Consider the following 19560-nt stretch of genomic DNA (forward strand, 5'->3'; position numbering starts at 1 on the left):
TTGGGATGGAAGGCTTGCATATGTAATAAAGAAAGGAGTTAGTAGTTCCAGTGTTCACGTTTGCAGATCCGAGTAAAGTTACCCAAAGCCTTCAGTTGCATTCCTCATGGAGATGTGTTCCTATTGGCCCTGGTGCATAACAGAATTGTGGTTTTGGGCATCTCCCCCCACTTGAAGATGGCAGTTCATGGTCATGTTTTTGCTTTTAAATGAAGGAATACCTCTGAGTCAGAAATTATATGCATTCGTGTCAAGGCCTGGTGCTTGGGCAGTACTGAGAGCTCTCCTTGCAGTGACCAGGGGACCATCTCCTTGCAGGAGAACGTAACAGCTTTCAGCTTCTGCAGACATCTGCTCTGTGCTGAGATGTTGGTCCTCTTTCTCCCTATGCAGCACCAGCTCGCAGCCGTCTCGTGCCGGGCTGCCATGCCCATTGCTGTTATTTCTGCTGTTATTTCGTCCCATTCCAGGACAGCTGTAGCCATAAGACGCTGCCATTCATGACGGTGAAACCCAGCGAGATTAAGCTGTAAAAATAAAACCTGAGGCACAGAAGTCCTGAAGTGACACTGAGCCCTAAAGCCTGATTCTGTGAGGGATACGGCTCAGCAAGCCTGGCGTCCTGACCCTGGGGAGTTTGTAGTCTGCTTTACTCCTGGGTCTCATCTGAACCAAAGAGCTGCTTGTTGGCATTTCTGGAAGCACGGCCGGAGCTTTGCAGGTCTGGGTGGTGAGAGCTTCATACAGTGGTGCTTGGTTTCACACCAGGTGTGGTTTCATTCCCTTTGTTTTGTGAGCTGTGCTCGCTGCCAGGTAACCTCGCAGGGAAAACAGTGACTTAGAGCTGGACCAAAACAAGTCCTATGTCATGAGTGATTTTGGTAGAGCAGCGCAGTTTTCTATTGCTTCTGCAGCTCTGACAAATGTAATTGTGTTGTATTGTGGGGTTTTTTTTTGTTTTTTTTTAGTGCTGCCGCTTGTTAAGAAAGGCTGTCTGTCTGACAGCAGTTAGACAGATGGAACTGCAAGGCAGTGTAATTGTGAACTTAAAACAAACCAGTTGGGCGTTAGCGTGCTAAAAAACACATAATATGTACTTAGTTCAGTTATTTTAAATTGAAATGATTTAAACTGAATATAGTACAAAGCCTACAAAGGTAGAGACCACCTATTTTCTGTTTTACTTTTCAATCTAGCCTGCCACTGAGAATTGGATTTACTGGGGTTAGTTACTTGCTGAAACCAAGACTGTAAGAGGTGTGAATGAAGTGCTACTTCCTTTGTTGCCCCCAAATATCAGTGCCAGTATTTTTAAGACACAAACCTAATGTTGACTCCAGATTCTGTTTTTAAACCCAGATCTGGAAGAGTGGTGCTCACAAGCAGTACGCACCAGGCAGATTTGATGAGTTCTGTGGTTGGGTGTCTGTGTGTAAATAAGTAGGTTTAGTTCCTAACCTTTAAACCTCTGCAGTGATGGAGTGGAGGGAAATAAGTGTCCTAGGTGATGAGACCTGAGTTTGTCCTGTGGTTGTGCTGGTGTCTGGGGGAGAGTTGCTCTTTCTGTCTGTAGCTGGTTGTTTTGAAGCTCTTCTTAGAAATGGGTATAATTTTTTTATTTTTTTGTATCGTATAATATTTCAATGACATGACAAATGAAGTATGCCTTCAATACCTGAAAACATTTTATGTGATTGACTTTTTTATTTTTCAAGTCAGATTTGCAGGGTACCTTTCTCCCCTCTCCACTTCTTTCTCCTTTCATTGCTCTGCTGTCTGTAGTGGTGACACCCATTAGGTGGTTAAAGCTCAGCTTCTCCAGAGTGAGGAGTTCAGCTTCAGCAAAGGCTCTGGGAGATGCTGCAGGGTTTTTCACTTTACATGGTATGAGTGTCCTTCTAAGATCTTGTTCAAAGACTTTCCTGTAACATATGCACAGAACATATGAGTTGGCAAAGAGGACCTGTTTGAATAAATAGAGCCTTTTAGCAGTGTTATGGAGGTATTTATTGTAATTTAGTTAAGACTGCACTGACCTTCACATTTACCTGCAGGACTGACATCCCTCATGCATTGAAAATTAGTTTCCAAATCTGTTCTAACAGATATATTTTTGCAGATTTCTCCAGTATTGTTTGCTAGTGTTTTGTTAGTTGTCTAAAATATATGTGCAGTTAATGTATTTTTAGGTTTGGAACAACTTTTGCACAGTGGGTAGCTGAGTTTAGTGTCCTTAGTTATGTTTATCTGCTGCTACTTTGTCGTATTCCACTTAGCAGTGGAAGTGCTAGCCCTTGGCACCACAGACAGGACCTTGCTTTTTACTTTGGGAGCTAGTAGCTGTTGCAGCAAGGTGTTCTCACAGCCCTCTGCCTGGCTGCTGTCTAGGTCTCAATGTGGCACATCTCAGATCCCATCCATTGTTTTCATGCTATAATACGGATGGTACAGAGTCTTCAGTTAAAACTGAGAAGTCTGTTCTGTCTTGTTTCTTTGCTTGGCCACTAACCCCCAGTGTTGTAGCCAGCATGCAGGAGAAAGTAGCTGGAGAAGGCAGAGGAATGGGTAGCACAGCATGGGCTGGAAGAACGGATCTCAGCATTTGTTTAGTGTGAGCTGCGTGCTTCAACGTTTATTAACCAGGCTTCCCAGTTTTAAGTGCAGTATGTGTCCAGTGGAACTGCTGTAAGCCCTACTTGCTATTGATGTTTACATTCTGTGTTCTTCCTAGGACATCTTTGCTCCATTTATATTTTCCCAGGAATTTCTACAGGAGCACAAGTAAGTGAGGTTTGTGTTCTTTAAACGCGCTTCCCTGGAGGAGTCTCAGTATTGCTGTTGCAGTGGTGTAATGGACAACTCAGAGCTGTCTTGTATCTGAATGGATTCAGCGGAGGAAGCACAGAAGGGTACATCTGAGATGAAAGCCAGTCAGCAAGAGGGGGTTGCAGTGCCAGTGTGACAGAGAAATGCAGGAAGTTTTAGTAATTAACTCTGGTGATAGCAGATCCCATATAATCCCTGTGTTTGGTGGGTTTATGCATGGAGGTCATGTGGGAGCTGCTTGGATAAGAACACTTAAATGTCCTTTTGGCAGGCAAAAAAGTAAAAAAAAGGAGTCTTTGCCTCGTCTTTGGGAAAGTTCTCCTTGCAAAGAGCAGGAGTTACACGTTAGAAGAAAGATAGGTATTGTCCTCAAAGGGTCAAAAACCAGATTGACAGAGACTTCTAGAGAAATTTTGAACTAACGAAATAACTTCTCAGAGGGATAGCTGGCTGCAGGGTTCTGCTGTCATTGCTATGGGGCAGGTTGTAGCTGTGAGTGGCTGTCTCCAGGCAGAGCTGCGGAACAAGAGCAGGACACTGAGACAGTGCTTGGCCTCGTAGAGGAGCACATTGGCATGGCTTGGCTGAAGAGGCAGCTTGGGGCTGGGATAACCCAGGTTGGTGAAATCAAATGGGCTAGGTTTGGTCACTCTCTAGCAGCTACAAAAACCGTGGAAGCATAGCTACCACTGTTAGGTATTTTTAAAATAGCACAATAATAAGGAGGGTTTTGCTTTTGTTGTGTAGTTTCCAGTATGGTACCAAGATGGCTCAAAAGAAATGTTGGTCAACACACCTACAGTAAAAGGCAAATCAATGATCTGTTTAGCTTTGATAAATCCTTACAGACACAAGTGAATATGCCCCTCTTTACTGACCCACTGTGCCATACAAGCAGTAAAAGTAATACTTCAATGAACTGGAGGTCATCATAAGGCTTCTGTTCTGTGTTGGACAGGAAAATTTATTCAACAGCCGACGCTTTTGTAAAATTGGTAGCGTTTCTTATTGCTTTGTTATAGAAGCATCAAACTTTCTTTTGCCTTTTTATAGTTGACGTTCTGGGCTTTGCAAGACTGTCTTAGGAAGATTTACTGTGTGATGACTGTGTGATGATGAGCCGAGGGATCTGGGGCAGACGGTGGCTTTGCAGGACAGAAAACCAAAATTGCTGTTTGCTAGTCACTGGACAGCACTTAGAATGGCTTGAGAAAATTGAAACTCCATCATAAATCAGAGATTGTGACGCATCTCCCACTCTGTCTTTTGTCTATGGAGGGTCAGGTGCTAGGGAAGCATGAGCTTGTGAAACACCTTGCTTGTACCGATGAAAGATAGAAAACATGTAAGTGCTTCCAACTGCTAGTCACTGAAGACTGAATTACAAGGAAGGTCTTAAACCCTCTCTTGACTCCAAAAGACTGAGAGAGGCAGGAGTGTACCTGAAATCTGAGCCATGCAGCGTGCATTGCTTGTGGACTTCGGCGAGCTGCTTATCCATGTGCAGCAGTAGTGCTTGTGCAGACCTCTGCTGATGTGTGAATTTTAAACAGCTCCTTCCCATGGGCTGCAGGTTTTAAAGATTGCTTACACTGTTCAGAATATTCGTTTGCTTTTGCCTCTTTCAGTTCTAGGTTCAAAGAGGAGATTTTCAAAGCAGCAAACGCCTCCTGCTGGGTCCTGGGCAGAGGGCAGCTGGTGGCCGTACCCTAACCCACCTCTGCATTTCCCCCCAGAGGATATGGCCCTTTCCAGGAACCAGAGACCTCTGATACGGGGTATCTGGGCATTTCTGTACTGTCAGTATGTTGCTACAAGAGAATGAATGAAACTGAGCACTTGGTAGCTTTGGAAGCCTTCTTCAGTGCTGGGGATTTGGGTTCTGATTTCCAAATTTGCTTCTTACCTTGTATCTTACCTTGTTTTTTTGTGCTGAACATACTAACTAATGGGAACTGCAAGCTACTGTGATATACTACTGAGATACTATTCACCAATATACCTGGAATGGATTTCCTAAAAACATTCTGGTACATCTAATACTACACATTGCAAGGAGATGTAAAGTAAAGTTGGCTCCTTCCTGAAGTGTTTTCTTATGTTGGGTTCTGCTTGTGCTGTAGAATTCTTTCAAGTAAATTCTATTGCTCAAACAGAAGACTGAAAGGAGAATTCTTGTTTCGGAAGAAACATCTCAAAAGCAGCTCCCATCCCAGAGGCCCTGTCCATTTCTGGCTCCCAGACTGCTGGCAGAGCTGGGTCAGAGCACACTCCCCGTGCCCTCAGGGTGGATGCTGTCCCCAGCATGATGTTCTCTGTGAAGGAGGAAGAACATGAATTTCCCTTTCCCAGTCCCACATGGCAGTCGTGACTCTTAGCCTGCTGTGTTTGGTGCCAGTGCAGGGCCTTGCTGTGGAGGAAGAGTCTCCTTCCAGCTCACTGTGTGATAGGAGATACAGATGTTACCTACAGAAGCGTTGGTGAGATGGATGGGGAACATCCCCCAGAAGGATGGCTGTGCACATGGAGGTGTGAACGCTGGGGCTCGGCTGCTGTTGGTAGCTGAGGAGGGGCTGCTGTGGGCTCCCCCCGGACTCATTTTCCCCAGGCATCCTTCAGACTGGCAGCAGAGGGCTGCTTTGTCCCGGGTGGCTCCTTGTGCTGAAGTGCCAGCAGCAATCCACCACGGGCACCGGGCCAAGCGGGGTGTGCTGAGCAGGGCACGGCTGAAAGGAAGAGCGGGACTCTAGCTTAAAGAAGTTATCTTCTTTACTTCTTCATCTAAAGAAGTTATATCTTTAGGTGAAATGTCTGTGCTTTCTCTCCTAAGGAACACATAATTTGTATTTGCTTGAAATGAGAGGGCATGGGTATGTATGTGTATGAGTGGGCATGGGGCTGGGAGGACCTTCACCTCCTCTCCTCCCACTCCAGGTATGCTCACAGGACAGCTGCCAGACAATCTGATTGCAGGATGAGCCCCATGGCAGAGCTGAGGGTTTTGGGTGCTGAGGAACCGCATCCCCTGCTCTGATATCCCATGCAGCAGGCAGGTGCTCCTGGCAGTGCTTCCAGTGCACACGCAAGGCTTTGCAAGAGATTTTGCTGGATTCTTTTGCATGCAGGAATTTGTGCAACACGACCCTTGTGCAGTGCCTTGCCCAGCCCCTGGGAGTCCCATGTGTCCCCTTGTCTCGTGTGCCTTTGTTTTAAAATAATATTAAGCCTCAGACGCCAGCTGATTTACTTTAATTCAACATCCAACTTATGTTTGATTTCTTTTCATATTCAAGTGAGCCATCTGGCTTTAATGAACTGTAACTGTTTTTAATGCTGCCTCCAGTTGCTAACATCTGAATATTTCATGTGCCGAAAGGAGGTTTGAAATGCAGAAGTGAGACTAAGGAGTCCAAAGTATTTCCAAATCATCTTCGCTCCAGCAACACTCGTGCTCCACTCCTCTTGAGGTTTATCAGTAGATAATCTTTGGAGTGCCAGACTGTAAGCATCCGCAGTGGCGGGTGCTAATTACAAGTGCTTTCACTGTTGTGTACAGAAAACAACAGTGCTGCTTATCGAATCCTGAATAGCTGCCCAGCCCGGGCAGAATATCAATCAGCTTCGGCAGGAGCTGCCAATGTTTGGCATCTTTTAAATAAACAGCCTCTTAATTTTGGGGATGTTTAAATACTTCCATGTTGTTTAAAAAAAAAAAGAAAACAGATGAGGCTAGCTTTATGTTGTCTACTTTAATTCTAGAAGTTAACTGAGAGCTGGATACCATAAATTGAAAATAACTTCACGTACATTTTGAGGGCAATTTGCTAGAACCACACTGTTTGAAACCAGTGGTATATCTCCACCTTATTGGCCTGGGTGCTTCATGGGGTGTTTGCCACAACACTGCCACTGTTTTGTCTTAGCAGTGTGCAAGTGATGGGCGTCCTACAGGCCATCACCAAGAAATACTTTGATTAATGATAAAAAGCAGTTTGGTGGCTGCTGTGTACCAAGGTTTGTGCAGGTTATAGAATCACAGAACCACCAAGGTTGGAAAAGACCTCCAAGATCTTCCAGTCCAACCGTCCACCTGCCATCAGTATTTCCCCACCAATCCATGGCCCTCTGTAAAACATCTAAAAGTTTCTTGGACATCTCCAGGGACGGTGACCCCACCACCTCCTTTGGCAGCCCGTTCCAGCGCCTGACCGCTCATGGAGAAGAAATGTTTCCTAACCTGAATCTCCTGTAACACAGCGTGAGGACATAAAATAGAATCATAGAATGGTATGGATTAGGAAGGGACCTCAAGGGTCATCAGGCTGATCTCCTAGTCCTGTTTCATAAAGGATAAAAGGAACCTTAGCAGCTTAGACTGAGGCTGTCTGCAGAAGGAAGCCACCCTCAGCCAGGATAGGTGAGAAATGCGCTGCTGCTGCAGCTTGTCCTGCACTGTGCTGACCTGAAGGGTGTGCGAAGAAGTGATGGTGGCTGGTAGAAATTGGTAACTTGGTGGGTCAGTAATGGCATGGAGGGACAAAGTGTGGGAATGAAGCTAACGGGTGCATGCAGGAGAGCCCAGCCAGGCTGTGCAGTTCCCTGAAATTGATGCCAAACCCTGTGGCTCAGCCTGAGAGCAGCTCTATATGGAAGCACTTTGCAGTTGAGTTGAGCTGTGGGCTGGGGCCACCTCACAAGCCTGGGTGCTCAGAACACAAGCGTTTGCATTCTGCTGCACTCAGCATTTTACAGTTACCCCATGGAAATCCTCCACAAACCCAGATTGCAGAACTTTGGGATGACTTTTTTTCCCCTTTTGTTTTCTGCCCTCTGCGTACTCTGACAGACCTTGGAGGGGTCTGGCAGGCATGGCACCTCAGGCCCTTTTCATAGAGCTGCTGCTTCAGGGTACTTCCATTTCTAGCAAGGGGGACAAATTTTCAAAGGAAAAAACATGGTGTTAGAATTTTGCAGACCAGCTGCTAGTCACAGTCTGCTTATTTGAATGTCAGTACAAATGGAACTGCAGCCTGCAGAAAGCTACTCAAAGTCTGCTGGTGTTTGTAGTGGGATGCAAAATGATTTTTTAGTCATTTGTAGTCATCTTATGCCAGGTCCAATTAGAATCTCAGAAGTGAAATCACAGCTGCACCTCGGAAGCGTTGCCATCATGGAGAACATTCACCCATTTCTGACGCTTGTTTTGAAGTCAGATTTTGTGTTTCCATTTGCTCAGCAACTGGTGTTTCTTGAGGATTTGTCTTTGCTATGGCAGGGGGTTACTATACTTTTAAAAATCTTAAAATAAAAAAAAAATAAGAAAAGGAAAAAAAAATCCCTTAGAGGACTCTCAAGTGGTCTTCTTAGGCACCCCAGCTAAATAAAACTCAGAAAAATGTAAGGCGTTGCAGATGTCTTCAGTTTCCCTCTTGAAAACCATCATTTCTCAAAGTGTGTTTAAGTGAGAAATGCAGCCTTTGTTTTTACAACCCTCAGCCTTTTTAGGGGTCTGTAAGTTTTTACAAGCTACCTCTGTGTTACTTATAGTGCCTCGTGTAGAAAAGAAAGAAAGAAAGTGCAAAGGGCGTTTGAAGATCACCTTCTTTAAAAAGCATTTCTAAGCTTAAAATGTGGGGACAAAAACTTGCAGTGGGCTGACTTTAGAGCTCTCCTTTTACTTCCTACCAGTAATAACAAAGCGATTTAATTGCTCGTGGGAATTGCAGTAGTTTGGGGCTGGATTAGGTTCCAACAGAAATCTCCTGCTTACAGGTTTGAAAGCCACGAGTTCTCATCATGGAATGTGTAGGACTGTGTTTCTGCCTTCTGTCATTTGTTTATTTGGTTGGTTGGTTTGATCTGAAAGGCTTAAAAAATTGGTTCTTTTTGCCTAATAGACATTATGGGCAGGAATGCCTTTAGACTGTACAGCTGTGGAACACTCTGTCTGTGTGTGTGTGCACTGTTTTTAACGTATTTCAAAAGTAGCTCAAGGCCAATAAAGATTTTCATAACAATATTTCTTTTTACTTTTTCTCAGGATCCCTTCATGAATGTCCTGGCTGCCAGCAGGATTTAAAGTGGGAGGCAACTCATGACCACTAAACTGTGACGGTTTTGGATTCTCCTGCTTCTGGCTACTTGGAATAACCATTGGGCTGCTGTGGAGATGAATGGAGAACAGCGGCATGATGCAGGTAGTGGGGCAGCTGAGCTGTGGGGCTACGGATTCTCAAAATACTTGACAAGTAAGAGGGAACAGCCCTGAGCACAGGGAGTGCTTCATAGTGTGTCGTACGCTTCAGTCGTGGTGAGTTACAATCTGACTGCAGATCTTAAGTTTGTCAAAAGCAAGGTGTGTCGTTGGCTTAGAGAACAAAATATGACATCTATGATTCTGTGACCCACAGAGGTGATTATGTTTGTTAGAAACTCTGCTTTTTCCCTTCATGATGTCAGAATGAGATGAATTTACGGAAAGTTTAGCACTACTGTTTCAAGGCATTTGCTCATCAAAGTGGTTAATATTATCTTCTTGTGTCCTCGTTTGCCTTTGTGTTGTTTGTAATATTTTCACAAGGTCATGCTGCTGGTTTGAAGCCAGATAATTGAAGCTATGTGATGCCACTGTAATCTGTCCTGGTTTTCTGATGTGCCTTGCTGCCCCTTTTGATGAGCTTGGGACATCAGATCCTAACCTGCTACAGAGTGGTAAATTTTGATAAATTAGTTCAGATTTTGGTTCACCTTGTAGCACCAGGCTGAGAAGAGTGTCCAGGATGGCTGGGAATATACCAGCAACTTTCTTAAATAGAGTTCTTAGATTATATGCTCTAATGGGGGATCATCTGGTTTTCTGACTTTTCCTGCCACGATTTGTTTACTTTCCTTGAGAAGGTCCCTACCCTCAGTACTGGGACAGTTAATAAAAAGTAAATTTGTTGTAACTACTGTAAACCATTGGATTAGCATTTCTTTCCTTTGACACTTGTCCAACAAGCAGCCTCTCATTAGACAATTTATGATTAGTGATCTTTCTGCTTTTACCTTAAGGAAGACTAATTGCTATGTTACTGAAGAAATGTTAAAATGATTTTAATCTATGGCACTTCTGGCAGAATGATATCACCTGCTGTCTGACGCCAAAATTTGCTTTCTGATTATTAATTATAGCCAATCACTCAGGTTATTGTCAACATCGTATCCTCAAATAAGCAAGAAAAAGCAGCATGCATAAATATGCAGAGTTTCCTCTGCCACTGGAATGTTCTCTCTTCTGTCATGTAGTGTGGAAAAGAGAAGAGTTTTTGCAGCTAAGAACAGCAAGGAGATGTGCAGGTGCTCAGCAGCAGGCTGAGCATCCCTCTCTACTTCCTCTAAAAGTTGCAGAGGTCACACAGTCCTCTCTATGTGCTTTTGGAGTAGCTATGAAGGGTTTCCCATTTTCTTGAAATGATTGAACAGCTATTTTCCTAAAGTTAGCATCTGGTTTGAGCACAAGTGGCTGTGGAAAGCAAAAACAGTAACTGAAGAAAGCGTTACGTGCTCAGTTCAAAGACAAGCTCCAGTGAGTGTTCCCCACGTAAACATATGCACAGTGGTTTTGGTGTGGTCCTGTGATATGTTCTGCACTGTTTTGAGTTAGACCAGTCCCAGCTCATTCTGAAGCATTCCCTCCTTGTTGTTTGTCATTTTGCCATCTGATGTTTTATAGCAGTTTTTGGAACCTCCCCTCCACTTTTTTGTTGTTCCTTTCTGTTTGTTTCTTTACTGGCTCTCTGCATATGAGGACCCAGGCAGCGCTCAGGGTGTGAGCTGTAATGCTTTCCTGCACTAGCAGTAGAAGTGGCAGCTTTTATCCCTGTCACAGACTTCCTCAGCTGCCCAGATTCCAACCTGCTTTTATTTATGCATGGCCTTGCAGCTTGTGTTGATGGAAAAGATTAACTGCTGTTAAAATCAAAGTTGCAGGGTGAAAAACCTTTAAGTTAGCTTTAATGGAAGTTCTTGCAGACTTCAGTGGGATGTACTTAAATGTCCAGTATGACAAGCTTCAACTCAATCACATTAAAGATGCACAAAAGTTATTCACAGGGAGAATTTGAGTCCCAGAAGCAAAGCAGCCTGCACTCCTTTGAATTCAGGTACATGTAAGAGCTGATGCTCTTAGTAATCCCCTGCCTTGTATCCAAATGGTGCCATTCAGTGTTCTTCCTCTGCCTGAACCTCTCAGAGAGCAACAGGAGATAATTTGTGGTAAAATTCAAAAAGGAAGAGTTGGTGTTGAAAATGATGTTGGTAGAAGCAGCGATAAATGGGAAAGGAACTTCAAATGTTCTTACAGGTGGTTTTCTGCCCTCCGGAGTCATTCTCTGTGCATTCTCCACAGAAGCTCTGTGGGAAGCTTCTCACATTTTACTTACAAAATAAGTTAGCTTGATTTGAAAGCTTTACGAGCAAAAGCTGGTTGTATGGTGAGGCCGTAGGGATGAGAACAGCATCTAGTTTCTCTCCCTGCCTTGGCCACGGTTGTGCTTTGCCACCAAAGTAACGTGTGCTTCAGCCATCCGGCTGGTGCAGAGCAATATGTCCCACTGCATAGTGGGCAGCTGGACTCATTTGGGACTTGTAAGCAATGAAGGATATGGAGAGAGAGGGAGAGAGAACATACATACACACGTGTATACACAGCGTTACTTCAAGCAATTGTGCTTTAAGATTAAATGGGCTGGACGTGTTTTTCCTTGTTGTCATCTGTCATCCTAAACTGCAAGTTTTGTCATGGCAGAAGTGAGTTGCTGCTGTAAATTCATGACATTTCCCCGGGTTGTTTGAGCTTGGATTGATTTGGATGTTTAATGCAGGCCCTCAGGGATGCAGCTTGACTTAAAGATCCTCTTTGTGCCCCAGGATCTGCTCACCCACTGAATGGAGCCGAGCTGCTGGGGCTGGTAGAATGCAGTAACAGTGGGTCAGAGCTTCAACTGGAATGGGGCCCTGCTCTGCTGTAGCTGTTCTGCTGGTGAACAGTGAAAGGATGGGATCTAACCCTGATTTCCAGCCAACCCTGCTGTGGGGGCAATGCTTTGCCACATCTGGAGGTGTTTCTGCAGTTGGGCACAGAAAAGCAGATGGTGTATTTCTGAGATTTTGCACATCTGCAGGACCATCCTAAGGGCTCCTGAACTTCCCTCTGTGAGGCTGAATGGTCAAGGTGCAAGGCTGAGAGCCCAGCCTCATCCAACTGCAGGGCCCTAGCTATGTGTAGTGAAGGCAGAGTGGGCTAAGAGGGGTAGCAAAAGCTCTGGGGGCTTTTTTTCAATCAAAAAAAGACTTCTGACCCTGCAAGGAAACCCTCTAAAACAGAGGGTGGAATGCGTTCATTTTGGCAGTGAGCATTGAGCAAGAATTTTGGTGGGTTTTTTCCTGTGGCAAACTAGTTTTCAGAGAAAGTGAGTGCTGGTCGGATTTGGCCACTTTGGGCCTTTCTGACCATGGCAGAGACCTGGCAGGATGTGGCTCTGTTGGTGTGGGAATGTGTGTGGAGCTGGGAGCTGTGTGCTATGAGGTGGGCTGTGGTCGCTGTGCCTGGGGTGGGAGGTGGAGGCAGCGGGCAGCAGGCCGGGCTGCTCACGGGTGCTTTCTTTGAGCTGAAGTTTCTTCCCATTTCCTGAATGTAAGCATTTTTATGGCTATATTAAGTAAAATACTGTTCTAACGAGTTAAGCAATCGTACTCTGGTTTTGCAGTGAGGTTATATTATCTTTAGGATGACTTGCAGCCAGAACTTCGCCCCGCTTCATGCTGGTTTGCAAACAGCTGTGCTCTGTGCCTGGCCCTCTTCGCTCCCCCAGAATCTGTGAACTAGGATTACTTTTGACCTTTTCCAGGTCTGTTTCTTCAGTAAGTTAAAAAAGTATCCCATCAAGTGGATGACGATTTTTGAGCTCTGAGTCTTACAGGAGGCCAATCTGAAAATAAAGGGAAGTGATGTTGGGCTGGGGAGTGATAGGAGCCACCCCTAAAACAGGCACTGTCATCAGCAAACAGCACAATTTGAAGGTGCATTTCTGAATTTAGCAATTGGCCATTCCTAGAATTACAGTGAGAGTCAAAGATGAGTATAGCGTGAATTTGAAGTCTGAGGACTTGCAGGTTTTAAATGATTGAAAGCTGGTCAACCTTTGGGCAAACATTGGCCCTCTCTGTTCAAGGGGTAAGGAGTGCTGTGCAGCATGCTTGGCAGATCTCACTGTGCCCACAGCTCAGATAATGGCATGTAACAGTATCTCATCCTTTCTTTGGACACTTAGTGTTTCCTGCTCCCGCTGATACTCCTTGAAAGAGGAGTTTCCACCTGTCCTAATACAAGCTGGGAGCACGGGAAATGTTACACACTGAGCTCTCCTGCATGTCCAACACAGGGAGATTTCTGTTCCTATTCATAAATAGCGTTGGTTCCCTTGTACACAGGGGTGAACACCCCGTGTTTGTTCACAGAGATGGCTCTGGAGCAGGCTGTAGGATCGTGTGGAAATGAAAGGCTTTGCTTGTATCTCACATCACTGCTGTTCCTTTTCATTACTGAAGCTGTTGTTTTGTGTTTAGCTTAAAGCTGCCCCTTGCATAGGGTGGCAGCAAGCCTCCCTTGTCATCCCACACTGTACCAGCCAGAGGAAAAAAACAGTGTGGCAGCACAGTGAACAGAATAGGGGTCCAAATCTACCCTGCTGGGGTTTTCGGTGGGTGGGTTTGCACATCAGAGAGAACACGAGTGGAAGGGGGAGCAGGGAGGTGAGCCAGGAGCTGAAGGGGAGACTGCAAGGAGGGACAGATGTGGTAATAGTGATAGAAAATGTGGCTAAAGGGGAGCACCAGCTCACACTCCAGATACTCTCTTTCCTGATAGCATGAGTGTACAACTGTGGCTTGAGTGGGTTTAGCTCATTTTGGCTTTGAATACCTCTAGAAATGAGGTTTTCTTGCTTTGAAGAAGCTGTTATACTTTATGAGCTGGTATTTTTAATGACCCACTTGAAAGCTCTTGATTTCAATTGTTCAGAGCTGTGTTTCTTAAAACTACCCTGAATTCTTCTCTATGCTTTTGGTGCCTTTTAACACCGAAGTAAATACCTTCCAGCTTAAAAAAAGAGAGGAGTCTTATTGCAATTCTTTTTTAAGTCTGTCTTTTATGGTGTTGCATTTTCTGTAGTAGTTTTTAGTTCAGTTCTTTGAAGGTCTGGTATGCCCAGAATTGTCAGTCTTTTCCTAAATATTTGTTGGAATAAATACAGAACTTACCCTGTACTCCCCTCTCTTAGATGCCTAAACAGTTTGTGCTCAACCAGAATACCCAAGGTCTCACTATTTCAGAACAAATCCAACTTAAAGTGCCCGTCACATACAAGTGAAGGTGAAACAGTGTTATCTTTGTGAATTGCATAACTGAAGTCCACTGCACACTTCTGTGGTCAGTCACCTAGAAATGAAGTCATCTTTGCTGAACTTCTTAATAGCCCCATACTTAAGATGACAGGTTGCTGAAGGTGTTTGGCTTCTCTTCCAGATGCTGGTTCTGGTGTGGAAGACATGGAATTCAGTTGGGATGAGTATCTAGAAGACACAGGAGCGGTTGCAGCCCCTCATGGGTCTTTTAAACATGTGAGTAAGGGAATGTCTTTACTTACTGTCTCCAGCATCACTTTTTTATATACTGAATGTTTAAGGTTTCTTTGAGTGAGCTGATTTATTGAAATCTGGAAGGTTCACTACAATTATGCTGCTTAGAGGAATGGGAAATCTGGAATTTCACCTTTTTTATTATTATTTCTTGCCTTCCATTCTGAGCGTAGCACGGAGTGACCCCATTAATGGCCCAGGTGCAGAAAGGCTCCTAGTCTTTTCTGCACCAGAGCATAAGCTTGGTTTTTCTCATGAAGCCTGAGCAGGTGCCGGTCTCTGGTTCTCTCTGAGGGATTTCTCCTTGCCAACTGCAGTAGAGTAGCTGCACTTCAGACAGTTGGTGCCATAATTCTTGAACAGCAAAAAGCAGAATTCAGGTGTGCTCTTAAAGAGCATTTCAGTGATGGTTCTCAAGGAGGCCAAGGAGAAATAATAGCTCCACCATACGCTTGACTGCAGTAGTTAGAATATTGATCAGAAGGTGTAGTGAGTAGGACAAAGTCTTGGCTTTGCCTTTGAATACCTAGTAAAGATCCTCAGTAAGTGTACATTTTGCTGAGATTCTTCCATACACTGTAACTGTAAGTTGTTCGTTCAGTGTAGGCTTTCAGGCCTCTCATTTCTGGAGGGGAGAGACCTTACGTTTGTCTTGGGTTTTGTTGGTTTACCAAGGCTGTAGCAAGAGCAAGCAGAGGTGCTGAGGAATGGCGTGAAAGTAGAGCAGGGGCATTTTGTAGCAGGACTGCCATCTGTCTGCCTCTCTGGTCTGCTTTACCTTGTTTGATATCTCTTATAGAAGCCTGTCCTTATTGCTTACAAATAATTGTCACGCCAGCCCACCAACCTTACTGTAACGAGCAAGGGAATTAACATGGTGACTGTATTTCAGCAGCAGTAGGAGACACTCTCAGAATGACTCTGACACCCCTGCCTGCTGCGCTGTGCCAGCGTGGCTGTGCCAGACAAGAGCTCCCACCAGCGTCCCTGTGGGCAATAGGAACATGAGGGCTGCTCCGAAAGTAACACCTCCTATTTTATTATGTTGGCCCATGACATCAGAGGCAGGTGTTGGTGGGATGGCAGTAGAGTTGAACCTTCCTGCCTATACTCTGGTGACTATATTTTGTCACCATGCAACAGATGACAGCAGAGAAGCAGTCTGACAGAATGGCGTCTGACATGGAAGTGTGTAAGAAGCAAGGGTGTGAAATTTATTTCCTCTGTGCCGAAAAAATGGCACCCATTGACATTTATTGACACTTGCTGAATGTTTAGGGAGCATTCCTTATGTGGATGTGAGTAGTGATGGGTGAGTGGTGTGTTTCAGCAATGGCAATAGCAACTGTGGTCACCTCGCTGACACAGATTGTTACAAGCAGCATGCAGGCTCTTGTTCATCACTGGCAAAAATGCTTCAAGAACGGTGGTGATTATATTGAAAAACAGCATTTTGTAGCTAAGAATTTGCTATATCAAATAGTGTTATTGTGCTCTTCGTATGTTGTAGTTTCCATGGAAATAAATGGGAGGCATTACGTTTGTAGTGACCTACATAGAAGTAGGTTTAAAAAACAAATCCACATCTTTGGTTGGGATGACTCCCTACTTGTGTAGAACACTGCACAGTTTTGCTGATGTAAGTAATAGTGGCACCAAGAGCTCTTTGTGGATCAGGCCTGGGCACAGCAGTGTCATCCCATGCTGCTGTGTTGCACTGGGAGCCCTCTGGAGGGGAAACCTGCCCTGGAGAGGGGCTGCCCAGGGGCTCGGGCTGTCAGGGCCTGCATGGGGGCATAAAAGAGCTGAGAATAAGGCCTGGATGTGGACTGTCAGATGTAGACTGTCAAAGTAGCAGAGTTCCTTTAGGATCCCTGAAGGCCAGCCTTAATATTCTCTGTAATACACTTGGCAAAGAAAAATGGAGGTGAATGCTGACCCAGAACTGCCCAGCAGAGAGGGAAGGGCGTTTACAGCACTGTCGCATCACCTACATCTTACTGCTCAGAGAAATTCGACAGTGTGAGGCCCTGTGCTCAAGGTTCCTGCTGTCCATTAGGAGGCACCTGTATAGAAAAGATGGAGAAGGACGAGCTCAGTGCCTCCAGGTAGGCAGCGGCAGCCTGTCTGGTGGAGCCGTGTGTGTGACTGTGCGACTGCAGGACAGGGTGCAGGAGAGGCTCTCAGTGCAGAGCACTGCAGGCCCAGTGCTGCAGCCCCATCCCTCCTGCTGGAGCCTCCTGCTGCTTGGTGCTTCCCTCGGAGAGGGACATTTCTGTAATCTAATGCCAGGAGAGCTGGGAGGGAGCGACTTTTGTACTTCTAAAAAAGAGGAGTGAAAAACACTAAGCTGAAGAATAATGCTGGCGCAAGAAAAATGGGCCAGTATTGACTTGAAATAAATTTTGGATGGGGGCTTAAGGTTTTGTTTTGTTCTTTTGAAACTGAAATACCTCACCCACAGCACAAGGGAGCACACAGAGCAGGTTGGGAAATGTAACCCATGATGACACGGCCTGTGATAGCAAAGTACTAGTTGTGCTGATGGGAGCTTGTATTAATTTTGAATGTTTTGCTCTTACCATGAGTAAGAGGCATTGGAAAATGTAAGCTATTCTCTCAAGTTAAACATGTTCTAATGTTTAATTTGTTTGCATTTTAAAATTTAAACAGTGTTAAAATTCAAGGGACTGTTTTTGCGTATGATCTGGCAGGAAGCAGAGCTTAGCAAATACCTGGAGTTGTACTGATGCCAGGGCTGTCATCCTACCTTAAGTACACTTTCTTTAGGACTATTTAATGCTCTTCTTAATTCCTTTCTGCAACTTTATGTGCGTGCAGTTATGTCAGTCAGTGGTGTTATCTCGCCCAGCTGCCAGGAGGGGGTGCTGACTTCTTGGGCTCTGCTTCAGCTGCTGGGATCATAGGTGAAACCATCTGAAAAGTGCGACTGACTTCAGGGATGGCTCCATCTGCTGCTGCTGGTTTCCTACAGTGCAGTTCATGAGGCTTTGCTGGAGGCTCAGCTAGAGAGAGCTGCATCAACTGCTCGGTTCTCAGGCTTTGTGTCACTGTGGCTTTTCTCTTGGGGTCAGAATGCAAGGTAAATAATAAAAATCTCTTCAGCAAGGCATTTACCTTTCTGAACAAGTTCCCTCTGAAACACCACTTCAGGTAGTCTGCAGGTATTGTGTTCTGCTGATTCTGTTTTCATGAAGGAGTTCTCCACGGGGCGGATATTAGCCTAAAAGACGTAAACAGTTAACAACAGCCTCACATGCTTTTCTTTCTGCTGTGGTTTTCTTAGTTTTATTTTTAGCAAGCCAGTATGTGCTGGATGATGAAACTATAACAGCTATGGCAGTTACTGAGCTGTCAGCACAGAACTGGTAATAAATAACCCAAAAAACATCTACCACATCTGCATCACACCAAGAGCTTTCCTTGCAGCTGACTCAAAGAGGAAATGGAATTTGGGGCCACTGAAGAGCACAAGCACCAGTTACGTTTGGCTGAGAACAGGGGATCGACGTGTTTGACTTTTAATTATGACTGAGGCTGTGGAACTGAAAGTGGCTTAGAAGCTTGCTTTAGTGGGAGCAGCGCAGGGTCCTTCTGCCCTTTCAGGAGTGCGCGAGCTTGCAAAAGCCAGCGGTGTGAGGAAGTCGGTGTGTTGCCTTTCCTTTTTAAGTTGACATTTCAGCATCGGAGTGCTGGGCAGTTGGATTCCTCACCTGCACACACAAAGTGCATTCACTCTTTAGCACTTAGCTATTGCCTGGACAGGAGCTCACTGAAAAATCACTTAAACTTTTGTTAATCTATGTATTCATGTAACAGTGTTGCACACAATTATTTAGATGGTTAGAAATATTAAATGTCCTTATTCTCCAATTTGTGCAGGTTCATGCCTTCGTAAGCGTGGTAGCAGTGCTATCATTAATTAAGCACATGTCTGTATTTTAAGTAGACTCTTAGCACAAAGAAGTTGAAAGGAATAGTTTAACACAAGAAGCCTGTGTGGGTGAGTTTGACCTTTATTTTTGTCTAGCTTGGCAGACGAGCTGTGAGTTAGAAAGCCTTTCAGTGGTGGGTGAGGTGCTGTCTGGGGTGGGGAAATGCCTTGCAAGGTGTTAGTTAATCAAAGGTTGGAAGGATACTCTGAAATGCAGAGGAGGTTCCATTAATGCAGATTCGGTTTTCAGTCTGATTTGGGTCACACAGTGTGATGAGGTGGTTTCTCTGAGGAGATTGAATGGCATTTGACTTGAGGGTCTTTGCTGATGAATGCATCCGAAACGTTCTCTCCCCTGTTTCACAAAGTACTGGGAGGTGCTCAGATGTGATGACCTTTCTCCTCAGGTGGACACCAGTTTGCAGAATGGTTTTGCACCTGGTATGAAGCTAGAGGTTGCTGTCAAGTCTGACCAAAACACCTATTGGGTGGCCACCATCATTACTACCTGCGGGCAGCTGCTCCTGCTGCGCTACGATGGTTACGGGGAGGATCGCAAGGCTGACTTCTGGTGTGACATCATGACGGCTGACTTGCACCCCATCGGCTGGTGTGAGCAGAACGAGAAGGTTCTCAAAGTGCCTGAAGGTAATGCCTCCATGTGCAGAAGAGGGAGGTAAATAAAAAAAGTATTTTTTTTTTGTCCTTTGTAAGCCTTGTCTTCATAGTTGTTTTTATGAGGAGAATGTGGTTTTGCTCTGATGATGAGGTGAAGTTACCTGTCATGTTTTTTGGAAACCCCATGACTTTCAGTAGGATGGTCCTCTTCCACCAGAGAGAGCTTAGCTTGATTTCAGAAATGGACTTAGATTTACTCAGAGGATTGTTGTTCATTTAAACCCACTAAATCCTATTGTTTGTACTTATTTTTTCACTAGGTATCAAAGACAAGATACCTGACCAGGAGGAATTCCTTCAGCAAGTGCTGAAAGGAGCATGCAGTGCCCCTGCTAACTTGCTGGAGGGGGTAAGTGCTTGAATATGCTACATTTTGGATTTTGTTTTTTTTCCCCTTGTTACTATTCAGATTCAGTTCTTTT

General features: G+C 44.9%; 1 protein-coding gene across 1 annotated transcript in view; it reads left to right on the plus strand.

The window, feature by feature from the left end:
• The window catches only part of SFMBT1 (Scm like with four mbt domains 1), a 77655-nt gene that overhangs the window by 32635 nt on the left and 25460 nt on the right, over nucleotides 1-19560 (plus strand). Inside the window, 4 exon segments of the mRNA XM_031555519.1 lie at nucleotides 8867-9023; nucleotides 14393-14487; nucleotides 18868-19108; nucleotides 19399-19487. Of these exon segments, the coding sequence (XP_031411379.1) occupies nucleotides 8996-9023; nucleotides 14393-14487; nucleotides 18868-19108; nucleotides 19399-19487 (453 nt within the window). The 5' untranslated portion in view covers nucleotides 8867-8995.

The sequence above is a fragment of the Meleagris gallopavo genome, chromosome 14 (genome assembly GCF_000146605.3).
Source record: "Meleagris gallopavo isolate NT-WF06-2002-E0010 breed Aviagen turkey brand Nicholas breeding stock chromosome 14, Turkey_5.1, whole genome shotgun sequence".
Classification (NCBI taxonomy): Eukaryota; Metazoa; Chordata; class Aves; order Galliformes; family Phasianidae; genus Meleagris; species Meleagris gallopavo.